Source organism: Leptodactylus fuscus, chromosome 7 (genome assembly GCF_031893055.1).
Source record: "Leptodactylus fuscus isolate aLepFus1 chromosome 7, aLepFus1.hap2, whole genome shotgun sequence".
Classification (NCBI taxonomy): Eukaryota; Metazoa; Chordata; class Amphibia; order Anura; family Leptodactylidae; genus Leptodactylus; species Leptodactylus fuscus.
Window position 1 is genome coordinate 104848201 of NC_134271.1, and position 14903 is coordinate 104863103.

At 42.5% G+C, this 14903-nt stretch overlaps 1 protein-coding gene across 2 annotated transcripts in view; it reads right to left on the reverse strand.

Moving 5' to 3' along the window:
- SYNE2 (spectrin repeat containing nuclear envelope protein 2) overlaps window positions 1-14903 on the reverse strand; it is a 232528-nt gene that overhangs the window by 12772 nt on the left and 204853 nt on the right. Inside the window, exons 98-106 of one of the 2 annotated variants that reach the window (XM_075282715.1) lie at window positions 13060-13226; window positions 5843-6005; window positions 3693-3880; window positions 3368-3518; window positions 2813-2995; window positions 2471-2608; window positions 902-1096; window positions 531-810; window positions 350-418 (exon numbers count right to left, since the gene is read on the reverse strand). In XM_075282715.1, coding sequence (XP_075138816.1) covers window positions 350-418; window positions 531-810; window positions 902-1096; window positions 2471-2608; window positions 2813-2995; window positions 3368-3518; window positions 3693-3880; window positions 5843-6005; window positions 13060-13226 — 1534 coding nt within the window. The remainder of the gene's footprint in view (window positions 1-349; window positions 419-530; window positions 811-901; window positions 1097-2470; window positions 2609-2812; window positions 2996-3367; window positions 3519-3692; window positions 3881-5842; window positions 6006-13059; window positions 13227-14903) is intronic. The other variant, XM_075282716.1, reaches the window with a different exon arrangement.

The window sequence follows — 14903 nt, forward strand, 5'->3', positions numbered from 1 at the left end:
TCTCAATCAGAAGACTGTATACACAAATGGTCCTCCATTGTGTATGTTCATTGGGGAAAAAAACACAAACCTTCTTGTAGCAAGGCATAGCCAGAAGAAAAAAAATAAAAAATTCTTAAACTTCCATATATCCCAAGCACATGACCAAACATCCCAACCACTGAATGAACCTCCTCTTGGTCATCATAGAATTGCGCAACCACAATGAGATGTCATTGGTTTGGGAAATATGGTGCCCACATAAAGCAATAGAGGAAACGACGCAAATGAGGGAACATGAGGAGGGAAAATAAGCGTGCATCACAGCAATGGTGCCAGTATGAGACACATGCATTGGGCAGGGGCCTACCAGAAGATGCTTGCACAGTTTTTGTGGTCATTATGACATAGGCTTCTGGACTTTCTGCAATTTCTACATCTGAAAGAAAATAACGTCATTTGTTTCCTCACAAGATGTTTTGGGTGAAACTGTAGAAAAAAGTGGAACAAATTTAGATTGTGGACTGCGATGCAAACAAAATGCAATGTACCTGATAAGGGGTTGTAGTAGGCCCCTTCATCCTCATTCTCATTCATGGAAGATCCTCCAACATCTACGGTTGGATCCCATTCCAGGGGGATTGAGTCAACACTAACAGGAGTTTCCCGACCAGATCTCTCATGTGGGAGTGTTGGGGGCATCAAGTGGCAGAGGGATTGGTGGGAGGTCTCAACTTCTGGTATTGTGGAGTGCCATGAGGAGTTCTGGATCTCTCTAGAATCTTCCCCATCAGTATCATTCTCAGAAGTTTCTCTCTCCTCTTCTAAATTCTTCAAAGGGATAAAATAATATAACATAACATATAACTCCGTGTAGTCATTTCTCTGTGGCCGACAGACTGCTCAGAATAAGGTTTCTTACCGAATTCCTTGACGTCAGCCTTTCATGGAATCTATATACTCGTCCAAAAACTTCTTGACAGTATCTGTGAATCTCCTCCAGTTCATCCTCAATGACCACGGCATCCATAGCTTCACTTTTCTGTATCAACTGCTCCCCGAAAACGATCAACTGATCAATTTTATTGGTGTTTAGTGTTATTTCTTGTTTGAAGCCCTAAAAGGTTTAGGTAGATACCACATAGGATCGTAAAATAGCCATATAACATCACTCTATGATCACATCTTAAAATCATGGCTGACATATGTAACTGAACGGCATTCAGTTACACTGTTTCCTCCCCTCTTTCCCTTGCTGTTGGGGTTCCTCAGGGCTCGGTCCTCGGCCCCCTGCTCTTTTCTCTCTACACAGCCCCCATTGGACAAACCATCGCCAGATTTGGCTTCAGGTACCATCTTTATGCTGATGACACCCAATTATACACATCTTCCCGTGACATCACCCCTGCACTCATTCAGAACACCAGTGACTGTCTTTCTGCTGTCTCTAATATCATGTCCTCGCTCTATCTGAAACTAAATCTCTCTAAGACTGAACTACTACTGTTTCCACCATCTAACAGATCTGTCCCTGATATATCCATTGCAGTCTCAGGCCTTACTATAACTCCTAGGCAGCATGCCCGCTGCCTTGGGGTCATATTTGACGCAGACCTTTCCTTCACCCCTCATATTGAATCACTCGCACGTTCATGTCACCTCCACCTCAAAAACATCTCCAGAATACGCCCTTTCCTTACCAGAGATACACTAAAGACACTTATTGTCTCTCTGATTCATTCTCGCCTTGACTACTGTAATTCCTTACTAATCGGTCTTCCCCTCACTAAACTCTCTCCTCTACAATCTATTCTGAATGCAGCGGCCAGGCTCATCTATCAGGCTAGACGCTACAGCGATGCCTCCGGTCTGTGCCAGTCGCTACATTGGCTGCCTATTCATTATAGAATAAAATATAAAGTTATCACTCTCATCCACAAGGCTCTCCATAATGCCGCACCTCCCTACATTTCTTCCCTCATCTCTGTCTACCGCCCAACCCGTGCTCTCCGCTCACTCAATGACCTAACACTTACATCCTCTATTATCAGAACCTCCCATGCTCGTATACAAGACTTCTCCCGAGCTGCACCACTTCTCTGGAATGCTCTACCCCGGACAATCAGATTAACTCCCAACTTCTACAGTTTCAAACGCAAACTAAAGACGCATCTTTTCTGACAAGCCTATCACAATTCCTAATGCACAAAATTGTCTGAACACTGTATAAGCAATGCCGCCCCTGCTACCTCTTGTGTCACCCTCTCTACCTCATAGATTGTAAGCTCTTTTGAGCAGGGCCCTCAGTCCCATTGTGTGAAATGACGTTCTTTGTTATGTATGTCTGTATCTGAACCCTATAAATTGTACAGCGCTGCGGAATATGTTGGCGCTATATAAAAAAAAAAAAAAAAAAAAAAAAAAACTTCTGGAGGTATTCCTGGTGGTATGGAGAGATGAAATAGTCGGAAATGGTATCTTTAATACTTACTATTAACTGCTGCATTTTCTCCTCAATGTCACTTTCTGAGAAGTGTTCCACATTTGTAAGCTGCAAGTCCATCTCTGTGAGCCATACAAGGATGCTGTCTCTTGTCCCCTCAAAGTCCTCTCTTTGGCTGGTAAAGTGCTAAATAATAATAATAATAAAATATATAAGCAAAAATTTCTTGAAGAATGGCAGACAAACAAGATCTAACAGCCTAAGGTTCAACTTCTGGAGTGGCAGTGAGAGTTCACAATGTTGCATCTCTTTGAAGTTGATGGACATACAATACAGAGCAATAGACAACTAAAAGGAGCAAAAAAAAAAATACTAGGTCTTCCATCTTACCTTAAGCCTCCTAAGAATTGAAGTCACTCTCTTCTGAAGTTGATCCCATCTCTGATTTCCCTCATGTACCATCTGCTTTAGTCTGCTGGCTGCGTCTGTCCGATTTTCTCGAGCAAGTCTCCTGTACTGCTTGTTGATCAACTCTAGATGAGTAAGACGCTCATGGATTTGTCTCTGGAAAGCCTAAAAATATATATAAGAAAAGCTCACATATTATGGATAGAGGCAGAGTGGAATTACTTTACTCAATGGGTCGTCAAAAACCCAAACAAATTACAATACAATACAATGCCAAGTCTGTCTAAGGGCTGGGTCTGATATCACAGTTCAACGCTATTCTCTTGGATGAACTACAACACAAAACACAATCTATGGAGAGATATGTTCTCTGATCTGAAAGAGGAAAGCTAAAAGACAACACATTGCCTTAATGTTTCACCATCATTACAATATTCTATATATAAGGGTATATTCATGCAGAGGCACATGAAGTGCATTAAAATGGCACAGACAGACATCTCTTGTGGTTAAATATATACTATGACTTATACAAACCTCAAACTTCTTTTGCTCCTCTTTGGCTTTTGTATATAAAACATCAGAAGAATCTGGAGACGCTGCCATTGCTTCAGCTTCTTTGAGCCATTCGTCAAATCGGGAATAGTCTTCTAGGAATTTTTGCCACAGACGACAGGTTTCCTCAATTCTACCAAAAAGTCACATGCACAATTTTACACATTTGTTTCTGATGTAACAAATAATATACAAGTCTATAAGCCACGATAAAACTTGATGGATGCCGACCATAGATATTGGAAAACTTGTCATAGACTGTAGCTTCTATATATAAGAGAAGATAAGAATCTAGGTCAGCTCTTACCGCATTCGCCTCTCCATTGACATAGAACAGATGTTTCTCCATCGCTTATCAAGACTTCTTGTGGTCTGCTGTATGGAGTCACATTCTGTCTCATTGGCACAGGCATCTGTGTCATGCAGCAGGCGCTCACAGATATTTAAGACAGATGCCACTCCGGGACTGTGCACCTCAATGTCCTTCTGCAAGTCCTGAAAGTACAATAAGAAGTTACAGCACTCCATAGGATAACATGAAAGAATAAGGTGAAAAATGGCAACACTCTTCTAAATATTGTTATAGTCCAAACGTTGATAGAGCTGTCTGGCCATGTTCCCCATGCAAATACCAGTAGGTCTTCCAGAAGTTATGGGCACTGACACAATAATGGGCCTTTCAGCAGACAACAACCCCTGTCTTATTCTTGTAACTATAAGGTTGCATATTTTGTACAGATGAAGGGTGATGGGTATAAATTTGGTTTTAACTCTCAGGACAGTTGACAGGGGATTTCTGTTGCAGCAACAATAAGCAAAATACTTTGGACAATTATTCCATATCTCAGATTTTTTAACAAACAAGCAACATAATTATTAAAGGGGTTTTCGGATCACAGACAACCCTGTTCAGACTGGAGATTATTTTGCCAGAGGTAACCACGGCCAGACAGATATAATTGGATATCTCTCATCTGCCAGAGAAGGAGCCTGTTCAGGCACAATACACATGGCCATAGTTTTACAGATCTGTAATAAAGAACAGCATACCGACCCATTTATTTGTATGGCCCCATAAGCACATTCATCGTTTTTAAGGATCCATGCCAGAACTGTGTCACTAAGCTGTAAAATATGAAACATGTTCCTTAAAATATGAAACATGTTCTCTACATCTTGCTCATTTCTGCAGCCCAATCTGTTTCTTCTACTAATAGGGTCCATGGATAACATTGACTATACTTGGGTGTCTTCCATATACCATCCAGTGTTCCTACAGACGTCTACAGTTAGGGGGTTGGTTATCCACTCTGGCTTAGACTAGAGGCCTGTAAGCAGGGGACCACCTCTATGCCATCTATAGAACTTAAATCTGACTATATATTGATATGGGAAGAATATGCAAATCCGCCTTCCATGATGTAATTAGGAAGACAGTTGCTGCCTCATTGTTGCAAACCAATAGAGGGCGCTCACTGGAATGTGCAAGCCTGTCTTAAGACAGGATTCCAGTGAAATAACCCAATAATGGCTGCTCCCTTTAGCTTCATGCCCGACCTTCCAAGAGGCCTTTGTTTAGCAATGACGCTGGGATTATTACCAGGTTATAGTCTCTCAATCGAGGACAGCTGTTTCGATCTGGTTGGATCTCATCAGCCCGATGTAGAGAGGACTATAACCTGGTAGAGGTGAGAGGCTTAGACAGGGTTCGGGGGATATTGTCACTCCTTAGGGAGAGACCACCATATAGGTGTGTGGAGATTTGTTAAGCCTTTAGCACTCCACTTTGCAAGGAACTATGGGAAGAATATGCAAATCCGCCTTCCATGATGTAATTAGGAAGACAGTTGCTGCCTCATTGTTGCAAACCAATAGAGGGCGCTCACTGGAATGTGCAAGCCTGTCTTAAGACAGGATTCCAGTGAAATAACCCAATAATGGCTGCTCCCTTTAGCTTCATGCCCGACCTTCCAAGAGGCCTTTGTTTAGCAATGACGCTGGGATTATTACCAGGTTATAGTCTCTCAATCGAGGACAGCTGTTTCGATCTGGTTGGATCTCATCAGCCCGATGTAGAGAGGACTATAACCTGGTAGAGGTGAGAGGCTTAGACAGGGTTCGGGGGATATTGTCACTCCTTAGGGAGAGACCACCATATATTGGTTTGCAACAATGAGGCAGCAACTGTCTTCCTAATTACATCATGGAAGGCGGATTTGCATATTCTTCCCATAGTTCCTTGCAAAGTGGAGTGCTAAAGGCTTAACAAATCTCCACACACCTATATGGTGGTCTCTCCCTAAGGAGTGACAATATCCCCCGAACCCTATATATTGATAGAGATGGTCTTCATGACCCCTTTTAAAATGATAACATAATATCAGTAAAAGTTTCCATGAGAAAGCAGGTAGATAAACTATCAGAACATTGTGTTTAGAACCAGGAATGTGAACTTGCCCTTTGTTCTTCAAGTTTCTTGTTTATCTCTTGGTCATCGCAGATACTGTAGATGACAGGCTTCGATAATTCGGACTCAATGCGAGCCAGCCAAGTGCGCAGGTTACTCATGTTTTTGTACAGATGCTGGATGTTTACAAGGGTTTCCTTCAGTTTCTTTACACTGTGGACAGTAAGCATAAAAACACAAATTTTTAGTTTATTTTTTAGAAACCGCAATATGGGATTTTACACCTTCAGCACAGTTGAGTTCTGAATGAGTCACATAGTATTGAGGTTAATCATCAGTCAACAATGATCCAATACTGAATTTCACAAGACATTGTATTGGTCACTGACTACTGGCTGAAATTATGCCACAATTTGCTAAGAGATTCCAGTACAAATCCACATGAAATAATATGATCATTACACAATAAGCACAATAAACGTATAATGACAAATGTAATCTAAAGCTCAGCACAAAAAAATTATAGAAACCAGGGCAAAAGGAAACTGAAAGCCGCTGTCCATATCAACTAGAAGATAGCTCACTGTAATATGCCATAATATAAGTATTAGTGGGTAAGCTCAACCAACGACCATCGGCTCAACTATGAAGGGGAAGTCCATTCAAGTGGATGTCCAATCTAATGGTCAGGGCCGGCGTCAGCGCATGGCATAGTCGGGCAAGTGCCGGGGCCCACAGAGCCTCTGGGGGCCCCCCGGCACTTGCCTGTCACAATTTCAGTTCATCGGCGTCCGTCCGCCGATGAGCTGGAATACATACGCGATGCAGGAGCTGAGAGATCAGCTCCTGCTTTAAAGCTCCGGCCCGGCTTGCGTGTGTAGGCGTGATGACGTCATCGCATCACGCTTACACACGCAAGCCGGGCCGGAGCTAAGCAGGAGCTGATCTCACAGCTCCTGCATCGCGTATGTGACTGGAGAGAGGAGCATCGGGGGAACGATGGAAGGTGAGTGATAGAAGGTGAGTGTAAGTGTTTGTTCGTATTACATATTAAGGTGAAACATAATGAAGGGGGCCCATGAAACTGGGGGGCAAATGAAGGGGAGGGGGGGAACGGCATGACACTGGGGCAGATGGAGGGGGGGAGAACAGCATGACACTGGGGCAGATGGAGGGGGTGGGGAGAGAACGGCATGGAACTGGGGACAGAGATGGAGGGGGCCCAAAGAAACTGGGGGGCAAATGAAGGGGAGGGGGGGGAACAGCATGACACTGGGGCAGATGGAGGGGGGGAGAACAGCATGACACTGGGGCAGATGGAGGGGGTGGGGAGAGAACGGCATGGAACTGGGGACAGAGATTGAGGGGGCCCAATGAAACTGAAGGGGCAAATGAAGGGGAGGGGGGGGGAACGGAATGACACTGGGGCAGAGACGGGGGACATGAAACTGTGAGCAGATGAAGGGGGAGAACGTGATGAAACTGCGGACAGAGATGGAGGGGGGACACGAAACTGGGGGCAGAGGAAGGGTGTATATGAAACTGGGGGAGAGATGGAGGGGGGACATATAATTTACAGGTGACTGTAGGAGGATTATACTGTGTGGGAGAACATAATAAATGAATGAGAATGGGTGGAATCAACATAAAAGTGGGTGGAGCTAAATTTGCAGCGGCGCGCAGAGCGCGCCGCACATTTTGCCCCTCTTTCTACTCTTTAAAAGATTGGGAGGTATGGCGTTGGTGACGCCACACTCCTGCATGACGTCACTCGCTTCATCTGCAACGCACAGTGTCTCGACTCCCCAACCTCCTTTACAAGGGGGCCCACTGAGGCTCTGTCACCCAAGGGCCCATAAAAACCTGGAGCCGGCCCTGCTAATGGTTGGTGGTCAGCTCGAAAATTCAACAATTGATAGCACATCCCCCCTTTTTTACTTCAAAATGAAAGACTACAGACATGACCCTCTCCCTTAGGATAATGCATACCCAAACTGAAGGCGTAGCTCCAATTATAAAACTATTATTTATAGATGAATAGTACATGTGAATATAACAGACTTTGTAAACTTAAAGAAATAGGTTTCCTTCTCCACTTATTAGTTTGCTCTCCTACATCTCTTCAGAAGAAAACAGATTTCTTTAACAAGATACATTACAGAGTTTCTTATACTTACTTATACTATTCAATTATGAAGGTTTTAATATTGGGAAATACATTTGAACAATGAATGACATGTTCACTTACAGAAGGTTACCTGGGAAGGGCCAGGTGTAGCCCTAGAATGGTGCCAGCATATGGACTGGAAGGGATTGAATACCAACATGTGACTAGTGAGACCTGCCAATGAAGCGGAGCCTAGCATGGAGAAGCTGGAGGTGGGGTGCATTCGCCATGAGCCCGGCAGTTATCATATCTATAATTTTTCCGATATGGTGCAGTGTTTCAGCGTAGTTGGGACACCTGTTGCTATTCCTGCTTCCCATGCTCCTGCTGCAGTCAAGTTCCCATTAAAAGGGGAAACTTCGTTCTGCTTTTATTCCATAGAACAGGGGTCAGCAACCTTCAGCACTCCAGCTTCTGTGAAACTACAACTCCCAACATGCTTCATTCACTTCCATGGTGGTTCCAAGAACAAGAGAGTAAGTATGCATGCTGGGATTGTAGTTTTACAACAGCTGGAGTGGTGAAGGTTGTCTACCCGTACCCTAGAAACAGTTCCATTCTCCATTCTGGCCCAATGTTCTGGTCTGGCTGTGTCTGGTATTGCAGTTCAGTCCTAGTCACTTGAAATCAAATGAACTGCAATTCCATACTCAACCTACTAACAAGAGTGGCAACATTCCTTGAGAGAAAGCAGGACTTCATGTATAGTATAAATGTCTGGGATTAAAAATATATCTCCAAGCTATAGGGAATATAAGGAAAATACATCAAGTCTAAAATCAGTCCCCATGCCACTGTCTACCTATAGATAAGAAAGTCGTCTCCTACAAGGATGAGGCACCTGATGAACCTGACATCTAGGAACAGCACATAGTTCCAGGTTCAGGGTCACCAACCTGCCCCATTCTGCTAAGTGGAATGGCACACATTAACCTCACAGGATGATGGCAGAATTAATTATTAACCCCTAGAGCCCTGGAATATGATAATATGCTGAAATGAAGCTACAAGTCTTGATATCCATTGCCAGCACCTTACACATCCTATAACAAGAAGAAGCATGCATCCAGACATGTAGCCGCATACAAGGCCCTGCAATGCAGTCATGCAATAAGGAAGGAAGCCAGCAGATTACAAATGGAAATGGATTGCAAATGAAAAAACAGCCATAAATAATAGGCATGTTTTAATGGAACAAAGAGAGCCTGCATTCTGCTGCAGAGCCTGGTCTATGTGTACCAGAGACCTGTATACATGGTTAATGATAAACATATGGAGATGCCTTACCATAAAAGTAGAAAGGAATTATATCCTTGGAATACACAAGACTATAATAGATCCTTTGTGCGCATCTTGAAAACCCATTTCCCCAGGTATGAGCTGAGCAGCCCCATATCAGACATGATCATGAATGTATAACAGGCTTCAGCACCTGCATGGTCTCCTGACAGCCATTCATTCATTTATTCATTCACAGGTCTGCACACAGCACATACAAGCATTGACGGTAACCCATCCCCCCCTAAAGAGGGCTGATCACAGAGTATGTGCTGACGGGGAGGGACAGTACATCAGGAAACATAACGCTGCACTTACTGTCAGAATTCCTTACCATGTATCCTCAGGAGTAAAAGCAGCATCACTACAGGAGCAGCGTCACCCCAGGAAAGAGGAAACCCCTCCCTACGCAATGGCCTATTTATTCACTGCTTTATATAAAAGAATCAAAGCCTGTCTATGGCATACGCTATCTGTGGTTGCTGCTATTGCTATCTTTTAAAGCGTCACATACAGAGATGGAGATGCAAAAGTAAAAAAACCCCAAAAAACTAAATAATTAAAAATTGTAAATACCTGATATTAAAATTATCATATTTTATGTTACAAATATTTTACCGTTTAGCCTCAGTGCAAGCTGCTGTAAAATTGCAGGATGACTGTGACATTTGCTTATGGGAAATAACATGGTGAGAAGCCTCGTGACATTTGCAAAAAATCATAGATGAACAGAGCTTATCTATAGGAAGAAGGTTGGGGTGACCTTAGAGGGGGAACTTCGTTCTGCTTTTATTCCCTAGAAACAGTTGCAGAGATATTGGGGTTGCATTGTGGGAATCCTGTGATTTTATTACTTATGTGGAATCTCTATGCTTCCAGGCCTCATACAGACTAGTATAACCATATATGAAAGTTCTCGGCTCTAGATGTAACATCCTAACATTGGGTTGGGTGTGGGTGCGGGTGTTACAACTACTGTACAGCAAAAAGACCCACTAACAGGACTCCTACTGCATCTTGTTCCTGGATCTGATGGATGCCTGGCAGCGTATACCTGCCGAGTGCTTTTCTCAAGAAATGCCATTTGGCTCTGATCCTAATGAAGCTTTGCCGTCTCTTAATCCCACTGGAGTAAATCCATGGGCAGAGGGTTACTTTATAATTGCAGTGCTTAAAGAATGGATGCTTAACACTTCAAGGAAACACCAGGCATCTCAGCAATGCCAATACACCTTAGACTTCATCCGTATGTGAACATCACATCCATACAGAACATCCTATTCTGAAACGTAATATGGAGTTGCTTCCATCATTGCTTCTAGAACAGCCTCCACCTTATGGGAAGGCTCATTACTGATTTTGGAAGAGGACTGTGGGAATTCAGCCATAAGGGTCTTATATCTCATGGGTTAAATCTCTCATATCGTGGGAAACAAATTATCTCATATCCATTTATGATAAGCATCCAGATCCCAGAAACACTGTAATGCAAGTCACAACAGGTGAGAATTTTTTCACTCTATGGCAGTATTCTCACTGGATCAAAAGATCGCCTTTTATACAAAATTGTTAGAGTCTGCTACACGTGGTTGTGATGCAGTGAAGTTCAATATAATAGACATTTGGTAGACTAGAAAATCCAGAAAAATGGGAAAATTATAGCTTAAATATACAACAATTTTTCAATGGCTTCAGGTTTTGGCATATGGACTTTGCAACATTGGTTAATAGTTTTGCCTCAATCTAACATTAGTGAAGACTAGCGAAAATAGTATAAAATCCTGTTAGCCAGAAAATCTTTTTTACACTATTTGATACTTTTGTATTAAAGGGCAAAAGTATTGTAGGTGTGATACCTTTATTGGCTAACCTGAAAAGTTAGATTTGCAAGCATTCAGAGCACAGAGTGTTCTCAGTCATTTTTTTGGGCTTGTCTGAAGAAGGGGCCCTGATGCTCTAAAAGTTTGCAAATGTAATTTTCCTGGTTAGCCAAAAAAGGTATCACACCTACAATACTTTTGCCCTTTAATACAAAAGTATCAAATATTGCTGATCAGGGTAGACTAGAATGCTACACTAAATCGGCCCCATTGTGGTCCTCTTTGCCGCAGCTGTAATTTATTAAAGGGGTTATCCAAGTATTATTTTATATTATATATCTTTTGAGGTCCGACTCCCCAGGACCCCTGACGATCACTGTTACCAAGGCAGAGGGAGACAGTACAAACTATAGTGGCAAGTGTAGTTACTGCAGCGATACCCTATAGGCTTTAATAGGGCAGAGTTGCAGTAACCACACTTGTCACCGTTTGTATGGCGAGTGAGCAGAGCGGCCCTTCCTACTGATGTGGCAGAGGCCAGGATGTCAGTTCCCATCAGATATAATATTGATGGCCTATCCAAACGATAGACCATCAATCTTAGAAACCTGATAACCTTTTTAAGTTGCTAAATAAAAAGTCTCCATGTAACCCTTTCAGGGCTCTCATGTATTTTTCCAGGGTGATACTGCAGGGGCTTGAACATTTACTGATGGATTCACACACAGATCACAGCGGATTATTGGAAGTCCCACATGGATGCCACTGTGATCAATTTATTCTATAGAGCTAGTAACAGATTGTAAGCTCTTGCGAGCAGGGCCCTCAGTCCCATTGTGTAATGTGACCATTTCTTTGTAATGTATCTTTTTATCTGTACTTGAACCCTACAAATTGTACAGCGCTGCGGAATATGTTGGTGCTATATAAATAAAATATTATTATTATTATGGAGTATCAAAAGCTTGACCTAGAAAATGTTTTTAATGCAGTGAGAACAAATTTTTTATTAATAAAAATGAAGTGGTTAAAGTGTTCCTAGTTACTATTAGTACTAAAAACTACAAATGAATCCCCCCCTGCACAGATGTTTGACCTCAGCAGTTTGCATGGTCAGATATTGCAGATCCCCACCCCCTTTACCTTCCCCTTCCCCTTTGTGTTCCATCATGCTCCCGCCAGTAATCAGACTTGACAATTCTTTTCTGAATGGCACAAGCTCTTACACACGCGAGGAGGGTGCTGTTTGTAACGCTGCCATATGGCCAAGCCGAGCCTGATGTCACACACTGAATCACATCACTGTCTAAGCCCACAGTCAGACTAAGGTGCCTGCCAGCTTGTCCTACTGGCCTTTACCATATAGTGTATACCCATGATTTCAGCACTACGAGCTATTACATAGCAGCACAAATCCTAGCACACACTACAGTAGACTCTCACATCCCAAACAGCAGCCAAAGATTTACAGAGCAGTAACAATTCTATACAAGGTTCAGGATACGGATGCACTAAACAACTTAGTGCTGGATTTTTATGCAACCCCTGATAACCTTGTAATAACAGGGTGTGACAAACGCTACGCACAGCTCTGCTACATCTGTATAGCGCAACACCAAAGATGTATGTAATCGTAGTGACCACTGTATCACAGCAGTTGGAGCAGCTGCAACAAAGAAAAGTTTTTCTTGCTTTGTTTCCATAAGTGGCAGCAGGTGCTGTATTACCATCACAATAACCGGGCGACATGTCCAGCATCAAGTGACAAAACAGGACAAGAAAAGAAATAACACAAGAATCTATAGAAGACCTCATGAATATAACACAACCATAAACATGGAACCTGTATGGTGATACACAGTCTCTGCAGGGGGTAGACTAAGTAATGTAATGGCAGTCTGCATAAGGCTTACAGAACAGATAAATCAGCACGTCATCTTTGGAAGCTTCATATACATTTAGCAGTATCACAATAATCCAGATGTGGGAAGTGACCTCTTACCGTGAACCAATGACATCGAATAAGTGTTTCCAGCGGTCATTAACATTGTTCAGCTTGTTTTCTATGTCTTTGGAGCGGGCCTGGTTGCTGGCGTGGATGAGCTGGTCTCCGATTTGCTTCAAGTGAAGTTTATTTTCACTAAAGAGATTTATTTCTTCCATGCAGTCCTACAACGTAACCAGATAAACGGTTAGCACAATAACAACATTCCAAATACTCAGCCCAAAACTTCAGTTCCCAGTATATTGAATATCCTAATGAGGCAGTACTTGGAGCCAGATCACGAGATCTATAAGTTGATACTGTGAAAACTGAGACTGGGATGTTTCTTCACCAGTAGGTTATGGATGTTGTTCATTTGTATAATATTTTACTATACAACAGAAGAAAGAATGTGTAATGCACGTGCCAGCGGAGGCGATCTAGATATGAAAGCAGATGGAAGACCGGCACCCCCATCGCTTGATGCAAACTTCTGAAAACTTTTTTATGATATTGGTGTACAGACAAGACGCGCCCATATGACAAACGCAGTGCAAATAAGAGTTAACAGGATGTAACTAGTCTAGGACAGCAATTTTGTTGTAGATTTGTTGAAATGTCATAATCACATTCTTTCTTGTCTGACTCTTATCCCTGCCATCTCTCTTGGCCAAGATGTACTATAGACACACGGCTCGGCACTGCTGAGATTCACAGCTACTTATATGATGATATAGCAGTGTTATATCATATTAATTTACCAATTAATATGATATAACTACTAAGCACTGTACAAACTGGGGGTGCTGGTCAAGATAAAGGAATGCTAAGAGCAAAACTGTGCACTACAGACAAGAGAGGGGAGATACACAAGGCATATGGAGTAAAGAGCACAGTATAGAATTTGTAGGTCATGTACTGCCCTCCCCCGTACAATACAGGAGTAAGTTGACTATACACAGAGTAAATTTTGACATGGCCAGCCAATCACCTTATAAAATTATAACACTATAGACACCAATAATACACAGACTTAACAACTTAATTTATGTACTGTATGGCACCCATGGACATTGGTCATCTTCAGACCTCTCAGTTCCATAATTCAGGTGTCAAAATGGATATTGGGGCTAATTTTATAGGAGATACATTTAGAAGACTATGTATACCTGTACATGTAGTGGTAGTGTACAAGATGTCCAAAAATTGTGCAGCAACACCAGTTTAGCCTTGAATTGTGATGGTTTTGTAATGCAGTTCTTGGCCACATGGCTTACACTGTACTGTTGAAGCTACAAGAGCCTCAAGTGTACCTGCCACATGGCAGAAAACCAAATTGCAATACTGCTATGTGTACAGGCGTCCTAACTGCTATACACTAGGGCTTCTTGGCTCCATCATCAAGTCCCCACAACAAGCAATGACTTTAGACCTGTTATAGAGAGAAGATATGTTGCATTGCTTGAGGCACTGTGCAACAGATAAGGAAGTCTTGGGAACACATGACCTTTTTGAGGGACAAGTGGGATGGAGATGAAAAACACAGCTGTAACATGCTCTTTTATTATGTCTTATAGGATGGTAAGGGGCCCCTCAACAGCGCTTGGTCTATTAGCTCTGGCCTGGACATGGCTATGCATGCACTGCCAACATACATAGAGAGGGATTGTATAATGGTTGATTTGTGGTTCACTTTGCATTAACAATTGATCATAGAGAGACCTCCAGCACTGAATTTGTCTCCAAGGGATAGATACTTTAGAATATTTTAACTTCCATCGGTGCCATGTATTGGAACCCACCGCCACTGAATTAGATTGGAATACATATCAAAGGTGAAAATGCAAATCTATGTTCATTCT